Raw genomic sequence first — 18,573 nt, 5'->3', positions numbered from 1 at the left:
GAACGCCGTTATACGTTTGGTCTTGGAGCATGAGTGTGACTTTGTTGAAGCACTTGGAAGGGACCTGCACAAGGTAAACAGGGGGCACTGCAAATATGCTCAACTATCTATCTTATATCTTTTGACTCTACAGATATCGGATTAATAGTTTGTTTCAAATGCAATCATCACCATATCCATGAACAGTATAGTTTTTATAGTCTTAAATGTGTATGTTCGACTCTCTTTTAAATTGTGTTGGATTTTTTCAGCCTCGCTTTGAGACAGTTGTTTCAGAGTTGATTCTGGTGAAGAATGAAGCTCTCTATGCCATCAACAACCTTCGGAAATGGATGGAGCCTCAACGTGTTGAGAAAAACCTGGTGCGAAAATGCATTTAACTTTCACGTTAAAGTTCAGATTGCATATAATGGGCTGCATACAGTTAATGTTATGTAGCAGTGTGCAAATTATAAGAGACTCAGACTTCTTAGTAGGTAGAACGGAAGGAACACTCCCTTCTGTTACAAAGGTCTACATTTTGCTGAAGGACCCAATGCAGATTAAAGGCCACTCTAGTCTAGAGGAGGTTCTTCAAGCTTACCCTGGGCATGGCTGTTTTTTCCTGAGACGTAACATCGTGGCACACTTGGCAAATATAGAAAAAAAAGACAATATAATATAGTTCCCATCTCCACTGATTCCTCTGTAGGTATACCGTAAATGCTCCTAAACTTTCCCTTTGGCAGCATGTACAGGACATATATGGGAATGTTGCCCTTGAGAGATTCTGTTTTTAAACCAGTCTGTGTTGTATGGGCCAGTCCACAGCTCTGGATGAATGCATGGTGGTGAGCGAGCCTTTGGGCACAGTACTGATCCTCGGGTCCTGGGCATGCCCCGTTCAGATCTGCCTGGTGCCACTAATTGGAGCCATAGCTGCAGGTACAGACAGTTTAGTTACTGTCTTTGCTTTTTAAAATGTCAGTTGGTCTGTAGGGCTATCATGTGTCAGCATATGTGTGTGTGTGTGTGTGTGTGTGTGTGTGTGTGTGTGTGTGTGTGTGTGTGTGTGTGTGTGTGTGTGTGTGTGTGAGTGTGTGTGTGTTTGCATCTATGCAGGGAATTGTGTGGTCATCAGCCCCTCTGAACACTGTACTCACACAGCAGAGCTCCTTCAAAGACTTCTACCCTCTTACCTGGATAATGTGAGTGCTCATTTCTTTAAAATGTTTTGCCCAAACCTTTGGCTCATGTGAACAGCACAAGAGTACAGTGTCTCCCTTCTCACAATAAGATCATCAATCCTCTCCCTCCTTCCTTAGGAGTGCTACCATGTTGTACTTGCAGGGGCTAATGACTTCTCTGAGATGGTGGAACTGAAGTTTGATCATGTCTTCTTCTCTGGTAAAACTCTTATATCATTCTTCGGTTAATGTTGCTGTACACAACGTCCATGCATTTACATTTAATCATTTAGTGGTTTAATGGACCTGTCTATTGTGCAAAGCAATATGAAGACGTCTGGTTTGAAAAAAGGTAATTAACCCTGGGAACTGCCTGATGAAACCACACACAAGTACCTCTGAGCACCAGACCCATATACAGTAGCACATTTGTAGCTCTAAACATAAAGGTGTGGTGTGCAATTCTAGCCTGACGATGTCATACTCATGATTCTAGTCAGAATATGAGTCTGATACCGGACCTTTGGGCTGTGATTATGGGGCGTGTTTCAACGAACCAGGAAAGAAAATGCCTATTCGCTGAATTGGATACCTAGAACCAATCAGAGCAACGTAGTAGCCTATTACGACACCATCTGATAGATTAAACTTTTACCTGATCCCTAGGAAGGACCGCAAAAACATCTTTTCAATGACAAATGCCTTAATCGCGTTTCTCTGTTCCTCTTTCAAAATGAATGCGCTGTCAATGTCTGTTGAGATATGCCTGCTCACGTTAATTAATTAGCATTAAGGCTACAAGCTACAGTTTATTTCGATGGGTTTTTTGTGTACACGTTAGCAATGATTTAACAATAATGGTCTAGAGAACTTTAGTTAAGACAAACAATACTCTGTAACATTCGTGTTGCACATGCACAACTAACCGAGTCAATGTAGACATTAAAAAGTCGTGTAGATAGCTTAATTCACATAAAATATTCCCCACTAAGCACCCGAGACGCGGCCATCTTGGTCGGAGTTCGAATCTACCGGTTAATTCAACTCAAGCGTTGGTATCTGTCCATCAACGTATAAAGCCCGCCCTGCCAATTTGATTGGTCCGGTTTGATCCTACCGATGAAACTCTCTCCCAATTAACCCAGAGCCAGACCAAATCTCCCTGACAAAATTTTTTGTGGGCGGGGTTTGGGCTGGTATCCAGGCTAGTGCAATTCTACTCTTTTTTGTCAAATTCAGCGAATAGCTTCTCACTGTCTTCTAGCTGTCCATTCTGTGTGTGCGCGCTCAAAGAAATTCTAGTGTTCGTCACAGTCCTGGCTCTGGAAATAGGAAACAGTTGCTCTAACCAACAATACACTATTCCAACCAATCGAAACAGAACAGGAGCACGGAAGGAAGGGGAGCCATTTGATTGGCTGTTGAGCTCAAATACTTACAACCTTTCAGCAGAATCTTGGACTGTGCCTTTAAAGCTTAGAAAAGGGTGACAAACCCAAGCCTTTAAAACGCTCAGTTGAGACCTGGAGTTGTGAGTCTTGAATAGGAAAGTGAGTATTGAATGTATTCAGCTTGAGGTACTAACACTATGTAATTGTCACTGAGTACAACATGATTCTGATCTCCTAATCACAATACCACTGTGTATCTTCGTGACCAGTTCTGCGTTGTGTTATGCAGGCACTCGCGAGGAAGGCACCAAGGTGTCTTTGGCCGCAGCCCACAATCTCACACCAGTCACTCTTGTGCTAAGTGGGAAGAACCCGTGCTACGTAGACCAGAACTGTGACATCAACACTACGGCGCGCCGGATCGCCTGGGCCCGGTTCCACAACGGCGGGCAGAGCATGGCCTCGCCAGACTATGTGCTGTGTCATGAGGATGCGAAGGAGCGGCTGCTGCAGGCCCTGCGCTGCGCCCTGCTCATCTTCTATGGCTCTGACCCACGTGAGTCCCGCAGCTACGGCCGGCTGGTGAATGTGGAGAACTTCAACCGCGTCAGAGACCTGCTCTGGAGGTCGGGGAAGGTGGTGATGGGTGGCCAAGTGAATGAGGTGGAGAAATATGTTGGTGAGTGGCACATTCAATTTGGACATTTCCAAATCCACTTGATTTCTCAAACATGTGGTGTCAGAGATAGCCTTGTGACTGAAATATGGATTACATACGACTGTGTATTTCATGTCTGTTGTGAAGATTGTTAATTGTTTTAATACGATTTCAGACTCATAGTTTCTCAATGATCTGCCTTGTTGTTTGGTATGCGTTTTGTTTGTGGTGTAGTCAGAGGATGTGTTTTATCTAAATTCCTTTTTCGTTTGTCTTTAGCACCGACAATATTGTCAGATGTGACAGAGACAGATCCAGTTATGCATCAGGAGTATTTCGGCCCGATCCTTCCTGTCCTGACAGTGGAAAATGTGGATGAGGCCATCTCCTTCATCAACAAAAGAGACAAGCCTTTGTGTGTTTATGCGTATTCCAGCAACAGCAAGGTGAATGGCAGCTGTAACAACTCAGAAATGCACACATGTGTAACAGTACCCAGCAGGTACAGAGCTGTGCAGGGAGTAAATCTCGGACGAAACCTGCTAGCGACTGATGTGCTAGCAACTGATGCTAGGACCCAAGGGTTTTAGCCTCCTTGCTGGCACTCCCACGTCCAAGAGTTGTGAGTTCGAGTCCAGTGCGGGACTGTGATGTCTATTCACACCCACACACACGCATGGTTGAGCAGTGACTGATGCAGGCTTTCTTTCCATCTCTGTTCTGCAGGTCATTTCCAGACTGATGAATGAGACCTCCAGTGGAAGCTTCTGCTCAAATGACAGCGTCTTGCAGAGTCTCATGCCCTGCCTACCCTTTGGAGGAGTGGGTGAGTCTGGATTAGAAAGTGTTTTGTCTAAAGTAGGATTAGGATTTGAAAATGACTGATAAACTGTATCTGCTGGGCGAGATTGCAAACCTCCTAGTTATACGCATCCACTGCCGGCTAATGTGAATTGGTGTTGCGGGACTATCTGCAACAGGACTACATTTGGTAAACTTTTGGTGTGGAGTGCTTACATTAGGCAAAATGTCTTATAAACACTGCCTACATTCTTTAGGGGGTAAATAAACCATAAACTGAACCCAAATTAATTTCAGGTCCAAGTGGGATGGGCTCTTACCATGGACAGTGCAGCTTTGAAACCTTCTCTCACAAGAAGTCCTGCCTTTTGCGGGGCACTCGGATAGAGTGTTTGACCTACCTGCGCTACCCACCCTATGACGAGCGCAACCTGTCCCTCATGACCTGGGCCAACACCCTGACGCAGAAGAGCCAGGGCTGGTGTCAAATCCTATGAAGGCCTGGATGGAACAGTTAGTATGGTCCTAATAAAGAATCTGTTTGGTGCCTTGTCTGTATCCATGTTCTCACCAGCTTCATAGCAACTACAGGGACTGAATATAAGGAATACTATTGGAAAACGAAACAGTCAGACAGAAAGTGACCTGAAACCCAGACACTGTTCATGATACGATGCATAAAAGATGTAGTTAATTCATTGGAAAAAAAAAAACGTATTCATTCATCTCTGACTCTTATATATTGATCTGCTTTTGTTCTGATGTCCTTGGTAAAAAAAAATAAAAACATTTAATGAATTCACAGAATATTAAGAACAGTCTCTTTATTTGATTTAGGGATTTCCCCACTTTCTCCTAAACACACGTGGATGTAATTCAGGTCTACTGTTGATGCTTTCAGCTTCTCCCTCTTTCATGGTGGCATACCTGGCCAGTGTAATTACTCACTTTCTACCCCAGACTTCGATCGTTGCGGATAGAGAGTGCTCGTCTAAATGATAGGGCTATCTGTATTAGCTATCTGTATCAGTTTGACAAACTAGGGTCCATGTAAACAACCTCTCACGTAGTCGGTGTGGAAATTTAGAAAGGCTTTATAGCAAAATGTGAATACAACACATTTCAAACTGAGTGTACACTTGAACATTTATATTTAGTCATTTAGCAGACGCAATTATGCTAATTGACCCTGGTAGCACTCCATAAAAAGAACACTAAATAAACGTTCTTCACACAGGTTTGACAATTAACCCAACTACAATTATGGACATGGTAAATGATAAATACAACAGCACTTTGTTTTTGTTAAAAACTATATTTTGAGCCTTTTGATTTAAACTCTTTCGTAATAAATACTCTAAACTCTCTGACCAAGCCTAGACAGACAGGGACATTTCAGTTTTCTTCTGGTAGAATAAATGACAATTAAAAAGGACAAAACCCCTGGCATTTTTTGTATTATATACAAACATTATCGTTTAATACTTCAATTAATTCACAATCCAGTCTCCGCATATCATTTAGGAATTTCCCCACTTTCTCCTAAAGGCGCATGGATGTCATTTAGGTCTACTGTAGATGCTTTCAGCCGCTCCCTCTTTCATGGCGGCGTACCTGGCCAGTGTGAACAGGTAGTCACTCAGTCTGTGTGTGGAAATGAAAGAGAGTTAACAGTTGGAATGTGATTGATAGGACCCAGTGGCGGTCCGTGCATTTCACGACTAGGCCTTCAGCGATGTCCTACACGATGTTAAACTGAGTGAATCCACCTCCTAATACCATCATTATGACGCCATGGCTCTCGAACCAGTATATTTTATACAGAAAGGCAGTATAAGTGAGCATTGCATCACCTTAACATAGTCGAGTACAACAGACTTTATTAATATTTCCGGAGCATTTCAAATCAATACACCCGTATTAACAATACATTAAGAGTAGTAAACTCTAAGTTATATGATCGCTTGGATATTACTGTCACAACTTAAAAATAAAAGGCGATTTTCAGGGATTAGTCTACAAAGTTTTATTAAGTCCACCAAAAGTAGCCTATGTGACTCAATGTGAGGTTTAACAAGTTTAACAAGTAACATCGCATTGTCCCACCTGCAAAGCAGTTTCATTAAACTTCCCATCCTCACGATATCCAGTTTTTCTTGAAAGTTCCGGCTTGAAAATGGCGTTGTAATTGTATCAAAAACTGGAATTATCAAGTTTGTGTAAACTAATTTATTTGAGTTGGTTAATGTAATTATATTTAGTCTTACCAATTGAAACAACTAGAAGAATAAGCATTGAAACCGATGTACGTCGTTTTAGCCAGCTAAACTGAGCACTGAAGCGCTGCACCGGTCTGCCTCAGTATCCAATCAAAGGACGTTTACGTGTCACGTTCAACACGAGGAAAGAAATCTTCCGGGCCTTCTAGAAGGCCCAGTGTCGCCAACTCGAAATCTGATTGGTTGTCACAACTGTCTGTTTCAGTTCATTCAACTTAAATGAACTGAAACAGCAAGTTGTGATAGCCAATCAGATGTACACGGGCCTTCAATGTGAATTCTGAAGGCCTCAGGGAAGATTTCTGTTCTCGGGGAAGATTTCAAGGAGCGTGGCAACACATGATAGCGGAAATATGATTGGATGAAAGCTCTAACATAAATGAACAACGCTGGAAGCATGAAATGAAGATAATGGACTATGGGGAATCATTTAATACATATTTATGAAAAGAAAATATTAAAATTAAATTTATTTTATTACATTTATTTTCTGATGATGTTTAGGCCAGCAGAGAAGGCCTTGAAGGCCCTGACGGACCGCCACTGATAGGACCCTGCATTAGGTAGATTTTGATGGGTAACATCACTACCTGTTTAGAAACTTGGCAACGTCGGGATCAGCCTCTCCTGAGCGAACAATAGGGGCCACACTAAAATAAAGAATAAAAAAGAAGTGAAAGAACGAAAGGTAAAAAAAATATGCACATCATTACCTGAGCTAGTGTGAGTGTGTCCGTGCATTCTCTCACAGAGATTGTTGCTAACCTTCTCTCTGCCTTACGACACACTGCACGAGCCACGTGCAGAGAGGCACTGCTCTTTCCTCCAGACTGCAGGGTTGAAAACACATCCACAAATACACATCCTTCAATACACAACACTCTGTCAGTAACTTGTGGATATTATCTATTACATGACATCATACCATTAATAAACGGTACAGTTGGACTTCAACTCTTTTGCTTAAATGCATACACAACACCATTAGCTTTGAAAAGTATATGGATAAAAGTTACTTAGATGGTAACATGACAAATGTAAACTCAACAAGAGTCAAGCTTTACATGTACTCAATGCAACACATTTTTATTTATAATCACTCTAGTGAACCTTACAGGTAATATGAAATTAGTCAGTGGTGGCAGCTCCTCTGTGTACTTGTCAATCCAACTCTCGAGGTCTGACACAGGCTGGGGACTAAACTTGGTCTTGACTGGGAAAAGAAATAAAAAAGAGACAGGTTTTCATTAATTAAGCAGACACCATTCAAAGTAGGCCCAAAGCAGTGCGTCTCCCCTGTTACCCTGTGTGTGGCCTATATTGTCTCAAACACCTAGGTAGGTCATGATGAGACCAATAGACTATCAACTACCTTTACCATATTTACCTCTGTGACTCTCTCTAGCAGATGAAAGAGGGGTAGCGACATTAGATCCCACATCTTGCAACACACACTGAATCTAAATACACACAAAGGAAGGATGATCAGCATTTTAGACCAGAGCACAGTAGAGATAAGTACACATGTGCAATAAAACAGACAGTGGCACAGACCTTCTCAAGTTCTTCTATGAATGGATGTCCCTTGTCCTTGCAAAATTCCCTTGCCAATCTTTGGAAGAAATGCAGTGGGTCACTGAAATGCAACGAATGCCAAAACCAAACACCTTGCATTCTTATTATTTTTAAGCCAACATTGAAGTTCATTGAATCTACCCTATGGCGGACGACAACTCATCTGTAGCTCCCAAAGCCTCGAAAATGCAGTCTTCTTTTGGTCTTCTCTCACCAGTGAATGTGCTGGAAAATCCTACATTTGGGGGCAACAAAACAGGTATAAGTTGTCTCAGAGTCCTGATCATGACCTTGTCTTGAAAGTAACCTAATCGATATTGCAATAATTGTGAAAACACTCGGTTAAACATGTTTCGGGAATACAGTCAAGGTAACGAATAGCTTTTACGTTTCAGGTGATAGTGTACTGAACCGACAATTAAATAGCAACACCTTTATCTCCGGTTTTCGTGTAAATTTTCAGAACTCTACTCTCTTCATCAGACTTGGTGGCAAAGCTTGAATGGGGACAAAAGTAGCATTAGTTCGACGACTCAATTAAATAACCACGTTGCTAGACATCACCGTACTGTAACTGTACCAAAAATACTTTCCGTCCTTCGCTAGATAGCTAGCTAGAACGACAAGAAGGCAATTATTTCATTACCTTCTATCTTTCCTACATACATGCCGTATCCTGTACAACTGTGCACACTGTCTTGTCCAAAATATAGAGTGCATATGCAACCGGTTTGTCACAGCAACTGCCATTATTGATCAGTTTCGTAACAAGAAAGCAAGGTTGTTGCTCTTGCTATTTACATTCATAGTAATGTGTCTGTGTTCGGCATCCGTACGAAGAAGGAGGGGCTTAACTGTCACACGACCGAAACGTCTGATAGGCTTTTTAGATCCCCATTCTTCCTATTGGTTATTGATTGGTCTGTGCATAAGGCGTTCGGTCCTCATTGGCTCTAATGGGCCTACGGTATGATCATCCGTATGTTGACATGTCATTTTACTTAAACTTAGAATGGCAAGTTCATTCACTGTATTTGACGTGCTGTGACTCGATTAAAAACGGTTTTATCTGGACTGAAACGACGTGAACTATTGCTGCGACCTCTCAAATACCTCATGCTTGTTCAGAATGCGTCAGTGACACTGTCAAATTTAGTTAACGTTACAGTTTCACAGTGGATAACTAACATACTGTTGTATTCAGGTGGCTGTATTTTAATTGAACTTCACAATGCACACCATTGACTGCATTGTTTCAGCACCAGGGAAAGCTATCCTCCATGGAGAGCACGCTGTCGTCCACGGGAAGGTGAGTCTGGTGGAATGTTGCTTTCTGATGTTTCGTTAGACTAGACTAGAAGACTTAGAATTCCAGATCTTGTCAGATCTTAACCTTAATGAACGATTATATCAAACAAAGTCTTCCCTAATTACACATTTGTACATGTACCTCAAAATTAAATGTCCATGGCACTGGGGAGATGGTTCTGTATGATGGTTTACAGACGATGTAACGTACCTGCGGCAGAAACAGAGCATGTGCAGTTAGCCCTATGCCTGTCTTTATGTAAGTTTGTCTGGTAGCACCAAGCTTGTATTCTTATCCATCCCACACAAAAGATGCTTAGGCCTACTCAGTGTAAGACTGTCAGCACTGTGCACTGTGACCATTATCGTCTCTTCTTCATATTGATGGTAAGAATTTTAGATGATGGAAAAAACCCATAAAGGCCAGTATCACTGAAGCAGTGCCAACGTAGCCTTGAAATATAAGTCACACTGTTTTTTCGAAACAAGACTACTTAAAATATTAGGAAATATTATTAACTTTGTCTGTAATAATTTCAGGTTGCTCTGGCTGTAAGTTTAAACTTAAGAACATTCCTTAAACTTCAAGCTACCTCCACTAGCGAGGTCTGCATCAATCTACCCAACATAAACACCTTTATGTCATGGGATGCCAGTGCACTACAACAGTTACTTCAAGACAAAACAAGTAAGTGAATCTGTCATGTTGGTTGTCTGTATGCTTCATGTGACGTACATGTATATACAACTCCTATTAATCACATCATAATGTTTGATAGTGCAACTTTCTTTTACTCTACCTGGCATTTATTTTTCAGCTAACCATAGGAACTTAAAGGAGCTGGATTCTGAGCTTGTCGGAAGACTAAGAAAGTTAACGGGAATAGAGGAAGGAAGCACAGATGCAAGTAGCATGGCTGTCTTCGCTTTTCTCTACATGTACCTCTCCATTTTTGCCAAGTCAAAGTAAGAGTGCCACAGAAGTCATGTTCTTTTGGCTGTTTGAAGATTTTTTTGTTATGTTGAAAAGTGCCTCTCTTGTCAAGATGTCTGTGTGGGCCAATCTCGAGCTAGACAGGTGTTGTGATACAGTTGTGATGTGTAGCTTTGTGCTGGCCAAAGAAAACAGTTATTTTGTCCATAGTGCCAATACACCCTGACAGTGGAAAAATAATTAGTTTTTTACTAGACAGAATGCAGGAGTTTTGACAAGTGCGGGTGTGTGGTGCCTGAGGAAAATGAGCGGATTTGTTTATCACTCAGATCCATCAAGAAGCTCTTTTGTTGAAAGTCAAGGCTATTTACTGGGACTTCTTTTGACAGTGTGGGCACCAACAAATGTCACTGAGTCGGCTTTAAATGGCAAGACAATTTAATCCCCTTCTGGAGTGGGCTATGTCTTATCAGCAGGAAATGTCGTTCGTGTAATGACTGCAGCACACATTTATGGTCCATTTCAAACTGCAATTCATGCTCCCCATAAAGAACAATGAAGTAATGCAGTTCAACAGCAGTGGGCTTCTCTACTGTTTTTCTGTGTGTCGTTTCTGTTGTTTTTGAAGGATATGATATTCAGTTTGAAGCACTGTAAGCATCCTCTCCAGTGCATTAAATTCAGGCTTCACGTGGAAAACAATGAAAAAGAATAGGCTATGCATTTATTTTGTGATTTTTGATTATTAAATGAACAGGCTTAAGTCATTGTCAAATAGAAGTTATTTGAATGCTTTTGTTTTTTTTCTTGTCTAACATGTAGTTGAATAGTCTTTCAACACACTCATGGGTTTGTATGTTTGGCGTTTGTCTTGTTACTGACTGGGAGGGTGATGTGTTGCAGAGCATTACCCAGCTTGACTGTGACTGTCTGGTCAGAGCTGCCCACTGGAGCTGGTCTGGGGTCCAGCGCGGCCTACTGTGCATCTGTAGCTGCTGCACTGCTCTCCACACAGGGGGCCCTCTCTTCTCCTCTGGGGCCAGATGGGGACACGGCCAGGTAACACATACACACACGCACGTGCATGCGTGGCATATTTAAACACATGTACGCTTTCACACATGTACATTCATACACACACACACACTGACAAACTCACATTTTTTATCTACAATGTCCACTTTCATGAAATTTCTAGCTCAGAAATTTCTAGCTAGATTTGTCAAGCTGTAAAATGTGTTGAGAGAAGGTCAGTACCATCGATGCTGGCCATTACAGTGCGTTCTCACAATGCTGCTGTCACGGCAGGAACAAGAACATTTCAAATAACTCCTGGTTATTTTCACTATTTAATCCTGGGGATGATTCATTAATGTTTTGTGCTAAAACCATCCTGGGTCAGATGGCCTATTGTTCCCTTGGTAAGTAGACACAAGCAGTAAGTGTTTGTATGCTAAAAGTAGACTGCACTACTGAAACAGCTCCGGTTTGTACTGACTCCAATGCACAATATTGACACGTGTCTTTACTTTGATTCAGCTGGAGTGGCGAGGAGTTGGAGTTGATCAATCAGTGGGCTTTTCAGGGGGAGAGGATCATCCATGGGAACCCCTCAGGAGTCGACAACGCAGTGAGCACATGGGGTAAGACCGGATCAGGACTGCAGCTTCACCATGCTCGCTCTGCATGGGCAGCTAATCTGATGTGGATGGGTATTTGTGTCATGTTTTAAGCACTTCAGAGTGTTTACCAAAACATCAAACTGTTGAAGAAGACCTGTTTTGCAGGAACTTTGTTGTTCAGTAAGGGCTTAAACATAAATAGATTTTCAGTTTTTGAGTATTGGGCTTTGAATGTAGTATTTTTAAAGTGTTAATAATCAATACATTATCATGAGATATTAGATATTTCAAAAGCCTCAAAAGCGTTTAAACCATACCTGGGCATTGTACGGCCCGCGGGCCAAATACGGCCCTCCGGGTGATTCTGACCGGCCCGCGAAAGATTACATGATAATTCCATTTATTTTTATTATTTTTTTACAAAAAAATCATTTTCATTTTCAAACTGTTTTCTTAAGGACTTCGGAATACCAGCTGTAAACACAGCTGAAGTGTTGAAATTGAACTTGAAATTGAATAAGGTGCCAGATATCTAGAGACTTCCAGGCGAAAAACACCTGTTGGTTTGCCCAACGATAGATGCTGCGTATGCTTTCTATTACTGTGTATGCATGGCAAGTTTGAGAGCGCCGAAGTTGCGTAGTGGCCGCAAGCGGTATTGCAGACAGACAGAGATTTCAAATTGGATATGAAGATGAAATCTGACATATAGTTTCAGCGTTAAACTAATAACATAATTGCTGTCTGTGGTTCTATATGGGCTGTGGAAATAATTTAGAAAAATTATAGTTTGAGATGGATTGATAATTGATATAATTGAGAACCCCTGGTTAAATGTGTTCTTGGACACATCAATTTGAAAGCTGGACCAAAGTGTTTGATTTAATTCAATTACAACAAGGCCTAATACAAAGATAAGCTGTAAGTACAGTTTGGAGTCTGGACAGTCTTTTTTACTCAACGCCTCAATAGGTAGATCTTGCCTTCACCAAGGCAAAGGTTGGTGATCTTAGGCCTAAAAAGTTTGGGGACCACTGATGTAGGCATATAAAGTCAAAAAGGCAACAAAACTGGGACAATTTTCTTAACACAGTTACACAGTTCAGTGACTTGTTGTCTTGTTTATTTTGGCTACAAAGATGATGTAATGTCTTTAGAAAGCTAAGAAAATCCTTGTTTCAATAGTATATGAAACTCAAAATGCCCTTTGTTATTAATGTGACTAAAAATGAGTCAAATGTTACACATTTAGTTTATCATTTTGGAAATTCAATTTGAATAAATTATATTTTTGAAAGCTAACATCACATTTGAAATGCCAAATAATAACAAACACTCTTACTCTTATTATGCATAATTGAGTTCGGCATTTTGGCCCGGCCCTCCAAAATATTTTCAGTTGCTCATTTGGCCCCCTGGGGAAAATAATTGCCCACCCCTGGTTTAAACCCACAACAGATGTTCTGGAAGTTTTTTGAAAGCATTTATTTACAGTTTCATGTTTTTTGATTCCTCTTTCCCAGGAGGCATACTAAGATACCAATCTGGGAAGATTACTCCTTTGCAGAGGTACCTCTCAAAATGAGATTAATGCTTTTTATTTAATGAACAACAACAGCGATGTGCACATAAACGGCCATTAGAGCTTCTATCAGCATCGATTTGTACAGCTCATTTTGGCCATAACTGTCTCCTCAGGGTGCCCACGTTGCGGATTCTCCTCACCAACACTCGAGTTCCACGCAGCACAAAGACACTTGTTGCTGGTGTGAAGGACAAAATTAACAAGGTACTGAAATGGCTGCACCTCACTCCCAGGCCTGTAATTAGTATAACGGCTACAGTTACCTCAGTCACAATCAGCTCTCTGGGGGTTCAGGGGATACTATTTAAAAATAAAGAAATAATAAAACACGACTGGAAAAGCAAGTGCTCTGCAGGCACCCCCAGGTGCTGTTTCCGTGACAACAGTGACGGGTTGGCGGGCGCACAATGGTCTGAATCCAGGTCGGTGGTCGTTTGCTTTGCCGCAGCGATTGTGAAGGACAGGGAGTGGAAGTTTGTGACCTTTTTTGCCAGGAGTCTGCTGTAACATGCACATCACTGCTTACTGCTAAATCAGGAGGCACTAATTGAGCTTCTGAAGGGCTGCCGCTATGTCGTGCTCTAGCTTTCTGGTCCGCCAAAGATGCCGTCTAATTTACTGTCTGCATTGGCTAATTATGATCATTACCTTAGCCCTGAATTAGAGATGAAGGTAATGGAAGTCAGAGGATGCGACAGTAGGACACCATGACCCTCCAGTTCAAAGTAATTGCTTCATACTATCTGAGGAAATGAAGAGCACATACTGTATTAAAGTATAAATCTCATTTCAAACTAAATGAACAGCAAAAGGACAAAGGAATTCAATTCAAATTAGGCCACATTTACCTAATGTGTACCTTGGGGAAAGTCAACAGAGAAAGGGTTAAAATCATTAAGCATGGAATTCCGATCATCATTTTGTGAACACTTCTTAGATAAGATAGACAGAGTTCAATATTTAGCTAAGAAAGACAAGTGGAATGCCCCAAAGCTTACATTAATCATTCATTAATCTCTTTTCACTTTTTCTTTCTTTCTCTTCCTCTCTCTGCCTCCAGTTCCCAAGCATACTAAACCCAGTGCTGGAGTCAGTAGATGCTGTGGCCAGCACATGTGAGCAAACCCTAATGGAGATGGCCAAAGGCTCACCAACTGCAGAACATTACGCCACACTGGAGGTATGGACAAAACAAAAGAGTGCCCATAAAACTCCATTGGTGCTCCTATCCTAGGGAAGAGCAGCTGAGATTAAAATATGCTTCTTGAATGTGGAGTTGTATGGGGACCCTCATCCTCTGTAGATGTTATGATGTTTAGAAATCCTGACATGCCAAGAAGCAGCCGTATTGATGTCATCTCCATCCTTGGGCATTGGAGCAGCTTGACTCCTCTTTGTTATCTCTCCACAGGAGCTGATAGACATCAATCAGCACCACCTTAATGTGATGGGTGTGGGCCACCCCTCGCTAGATGCCCTGTGTAGAGTCACGCTGACTCGAGGGCTGCACAGTAAGCTGACGGGGGCCGGAGGTGGAGGGTGTGGCATCACTCTCCTGAGACCAGGTACACAAACATACCCTCCAGTGATGGTGGGATGGATGGTGCACCTCCTTTCAGTGAAGGGAGATAGCATGGCTGTTTTTACTCTGTGGCTCAGCATATGATGGCATTACAGGAGTGAATCCATCTTCAGGTTTATACATTCGGCAGTTCCCTAAATCAATTAGTGGGAGTTATAGACTTTGAATACTGTTAAACGGGTTTTGAACATGTTGTCTGACTTGTGGTTAGTGCTAAGCAAATCAATATGCTCTCCTCTGCAGGAAAACACTTTAAGAAGAGTCAATTTATCATGACATTTGTTGGAATCTTGGATAACACCTGAAGTTGACAGAACGTTAAAATGCATTTGAACTCCAGGCTCTGAGCTTTGTCTTTCCTTTGTCTCTTGCCCTGAAAGAAAAACACTCTTGTTTGAGTCCTGTAGTGGTTTAAGTTATTTTTTTAATGAGAAGATGCATTTTGTTAAATCAGGTCCACTTCAGGGTCTTTTTTTATATCCCAGACTGGCACGCCTGAAAAAAATGGGTGTAGTGTTGAGTGGAAGTTGCCCAAAAGATATGTATTGCACGTTTTCTGACAGATTTCAACAGGACCTGTCAGACTTGGATGGCTCATTGTCTTTTTTGTTTTGTTTTTGTCTGAAGCCTTGTAACACACAGAATATTAATGAGGATGCTAGATTTCCCAGAATACATGCTCAGATGACTGCCAGTCTGGGAAGAGTAGCGAGCCAGGTACTTGTTCCTAATGCCCCCTTTTAGAGGGGAGGAGTAAATTGCATCCTTTTGCAATTGGCATTTTAATGATGAGTCCCATTTAAGACCTAAATTAAATGGCTTCTAAATGATAGAAGGCAGTAGTTACTCAAGCGTAGGTATAAGATAAATAATTGAGAAGAAATATATTTAATTGTTACACTGCTGAGAAACTAGTTTGAGAAACCACAGACTTGGGCAGAAATGGCTTTAGAATGAAAATGGAGAAGACTTAGGCTGAGTAAAAGAGAAGTTAATCTTAAGTGTCAAACACTATACACTGCATGCCTGTAAAGTATGAGTACTGTGATCAAGCAGCAAGGTTCACTGCTTTGACAAGCAAAAGCATTGATTTGCCTTACTTCCAGGGCTGTGGCTGAGGTTGAGGCCTTGGAAGTGGAGGGAGAGAAGAGAGAGCAAAAAGTGTATGATTGATAAAGAGGTGCATTGGCACAGAGGGCGACTGTGGAGAGGCATAGTCGGGAGGGTTGCCTCGTACTGTAAGAAAAGGAAATCGTCAGCAAAATAAAAGTATTACAGCAGGGTGAAGTGAGCGGAAGGCAAAGTGCCAGCACTATCACAAGGACAGCCATGGGACTGTCCCTCAGAGGCCGTCAGATTGTCAAAGTGAGGTGTTCAGGACACAGCAATACATCAGGATGCCAGTGAACTTCAAAGGTGCAATAGTGCATAAATGAAAATAATTTGACATACAATAATAATGTCATTCAATGTGAAGTCATTGTCATAAGTCAAGTCATTCTGTTTCTTAGTATTCTTGTTCATTTCATTTATTATGCTTTCACAAGATGTTTGGAAATATATTTTCATCAAAGTACATCAGGACAGTAAACATTTAATTTTCAACATTGAAAAACAACATATTGCATCTTTAATTTAATCTTTAAAAATCAGATATGTAACCCTGCCTGTTTTCCATATAAATAGCACACTTCATAGACATTTCCACAGATTCCCATATTTCCAATTTTGCTGTGTCTATGTGCACTTACAAAAGAACAGAAATACTGTGATTTGAAGCACTCCTGTAATGGAGTCTTTTTCACAGAAAATGGTAATGAAATTCTAATTTCATAGATGTGACTGTCAGTACTGCTAAAAATACAAATCCATTATAGTGCTAGTCCTTTGGGATGTCTATAGACAGACTAAATGAAAATGCATGGGTGTCATGTGGGCTATTGGGGGGAGGGGGGGAGGCAATAGAGAACACTCTAAAAAGACTGAGAACAGATATGCAGGGTATTATGTGGAAATTCTCCCATATGCTTTAATGTACATAGCATTCTTTTCAGTGTACATTCTATTTAGAACACAAGTTTGTCTACTGTACTTTGTTGTCATACTTTCAGTCTCAGACAGGAGCTGGCAGTTTTTTTCCCCAGAAAAAAGCAAGAGAGATGACTCGAGGCTCTTTCTGGTAAAAAAAAAAAAAAAACACCAGAATTGTATACTTTCAGCAGTTCGTTGTCAACAAGACAGCTTATTTTTGGCTTTGTATTAACACGTATCACCCAAAAGCCTCCTTTGATGTTCAGGGGCAGAGTGTCATTTTCAAATCTTGATTAACTTTTAATTAAGATCTGATTTCCCCTTTACCTTTTCAGACACAGACAGTTCTGTGGTCCAGAACACCATTCAGGACTTGAAAGACAGTGGCTATGAATGCTGGGAAACGAGCATCGGCGTGCCTGGAATCCAGCTGCATTCTCCCAAGAGCGTTAAAGAGGAAGTAATGAATGTTTTCAACAGCTACTAACAGCAGCGTTTGGACGTACATGACAAAGAGCCTACAAAAGCAAGGCTACTGCAGAAGTGTCTTATGGGTGTAAGCCATTGAGGACCTGTTTCCCTCCATGAACTTGGTGTTAGCCTGTCAGAGACTGGTGGTGTGTCAGTTCTCCAGCAGATGTTATACATTGCACTATGAAAATGATCCTCATAGAAGGAAGGCAAATTGATATGCCTGCCAATATGTCATGCCTGTGTGTGTGTTTGGTGTGGAATGACAATATTTGTATTCAGGCATGTTCTAAATGGCTTGGTTCTCATATTGTTACATGGTAATAAATAATAATAACATGACTGGACTTTTAAAGGTGCAAAATTATACCTTAAAACCCTTATATCCTAATGTTAACGGGAAGTGGATCTCTCAGATGGTTTTTGGTAGTTGCTTTGCATCTGGGTGACCAGTAGATGGCATCAGCCGGTCTGGTAAAGAGCTCTCGCTCTCGCTCTCGCTGAGAAAAATGCATTTTCTGGACTCAATCGAGCTTGATAGGCACTCATCATTTCATTTAATCTATTCATTTTGACACATTGTCAATCAGTCATGTGATAATATGCTGCATGTTTATCCTGGTAACCATACACAAAGAGAGAGTAATTAAGCCTGTTGGAGAAAGAGTTATTTATGAGATTTCACTTTTCATATGAAAGTAAACAATAAATCAGCTCCTTATTACATTTTAATGTTTCCTTTCTGTGGAAACGTTCGTTGGTACCTCAGATTTTCTATTTACTAGGCTACTGTCTTCTACTTCTCCTGTCGTTTGTGCTCTCCAGCTCTGTGTGAATCTCCTCAATATTTATTTGGGTGGTTGTCACAGTCTCTTTGAGGTGATTACACATACCATAAATGACAGTTCCTGTTCAAAGCCACAGTTGCCAGGAGACTCCTGGCCCCCTTCCAGCGCTGGCTTTAGTTCATTTCGGAAACACAATGAGGAAATTAACTTCTCTGCACTTTGTCAGGAACCGCAGCGGTAGCAGCAGCGAGGCAGATTTTTCCTCAAATCCCCGAGCAGCCATGTAATTCACTTGGAATTCTGCGGAAAATGGGAGATAAAAAAGACGATCTTTTGAAGACCATGCCCCAAGCTGTAGAGAGGAAATTTCAATTATATTGAG

The 18,573-nt window shown here is 41.3% G+C and overlaps 3 protein-coding genes across 3 annotated transcripts; 2 read left to right on the top strand and 1 right to left on the bottom strand.

Annotated features, from left to right (window-relative positions):
- Positions 1 to 332: 332 nt before the first annotated feature.
- aldh3b4 (aldehyde dehydrogenase 3 family, member B4) lies at positions 333 to 4,513 on the top strand (the record flags this gene model as incomplete). The annotated part of the gene is made up of 8 exons (XM_080852006.1): positions 333 to 362; positions 804 to 924; positions 1,102 to 1,187; positions 1,305 to 1,386; positions 2,847 to 3,236; positions 3,495 to 3,661; positions 3,942 to 4,041; positions 4,314 to 4,513. The coding sequence occupies 8 exons, from the start codon at positions 333 to 335 to the stop codon at positions 4,511 to 4,513; spliced, it is 1,176 nt and encodes a 391-aa protein (XP_080708132.1).
- Positions 4,514 to 5,473: 960 nt separating this feature from the next.
- mmab (metabolism of cobalamin associated B) lies at positions 5,474 to 8,658 on the bottom strand. Its single transcript, XM_080852513.1, has 9 exons — positions 8,517 to 8,658; positions 8,303 to 8,367; positions 8,012 to 8,105; positions 7,850 to 7,907; positions 7,683 to 7,755; positions 7,411 to 7,508; positions 7,061 to 7,125; positions 6,886 to 6,945; positions 5,474 to 5,660 (listed from the first exon to the last, which is right to left on the bottom strand). Exons 1-9 carry the CDS (start codon positions 8,618 to 8,620, stop codon positions 5,576 to 5,578), a joined length of 702 nt encoding a protein of 233 aa, XP_080708639.1. The 5' UTR covers positions 8,621 to 8,658; the 3' UTR covers positions 5,474 to 5,575.
- Positions 8,659 to 8,945: 287 nt separating this feature from the next.
- On the top strand, positions 8,946 to 18,014 carry mvk (mevalonate kinase). The gene is made up of 10 exons (XM_080852041.1): positions 8,946 to 9,179; positions 9,719 to 9,866; positions 9,997 to 10,144; positions 11,016 to 11,171; positions 11,652 to 11,755; positions 13,258 to 13,303; positions 13,433 to 13,523; positions 14,380 to 14,499; positions 14,731 to 14,884; positions 17,268 to 18,014. The coding sequence occupies exons 1-10, from the start codon at positions 9,102 to 9,104 to the stop codon at positions 17,417 to 17,419; spliced, it is 1,197 nt and encodes a 398-aa protein (XP_080708167.1). The 5' UTR covers positions 8,946 to 9,101; the 3' UTR covers positions 17,420 to 18,014.
- Positions 18,015 to 18,573: the final 559 nt, after the last annotated feature.

This window comes from Sprattus sprattus, assembly GCF_963457725.1.
Source record: "Sprattus sprattus genome assembly, chromosome: 15".
In the NCBI taxonomy this organism is placed as follows: Eukaryota; Metazoa; Chordata; class Actinopteri; order Clupeiformes; family Clupeidae; genus Sprattus; species Sprattus sprattus.
This window is presented reverse-complemented; position numbering and strand designations above follow the sequence as displayed.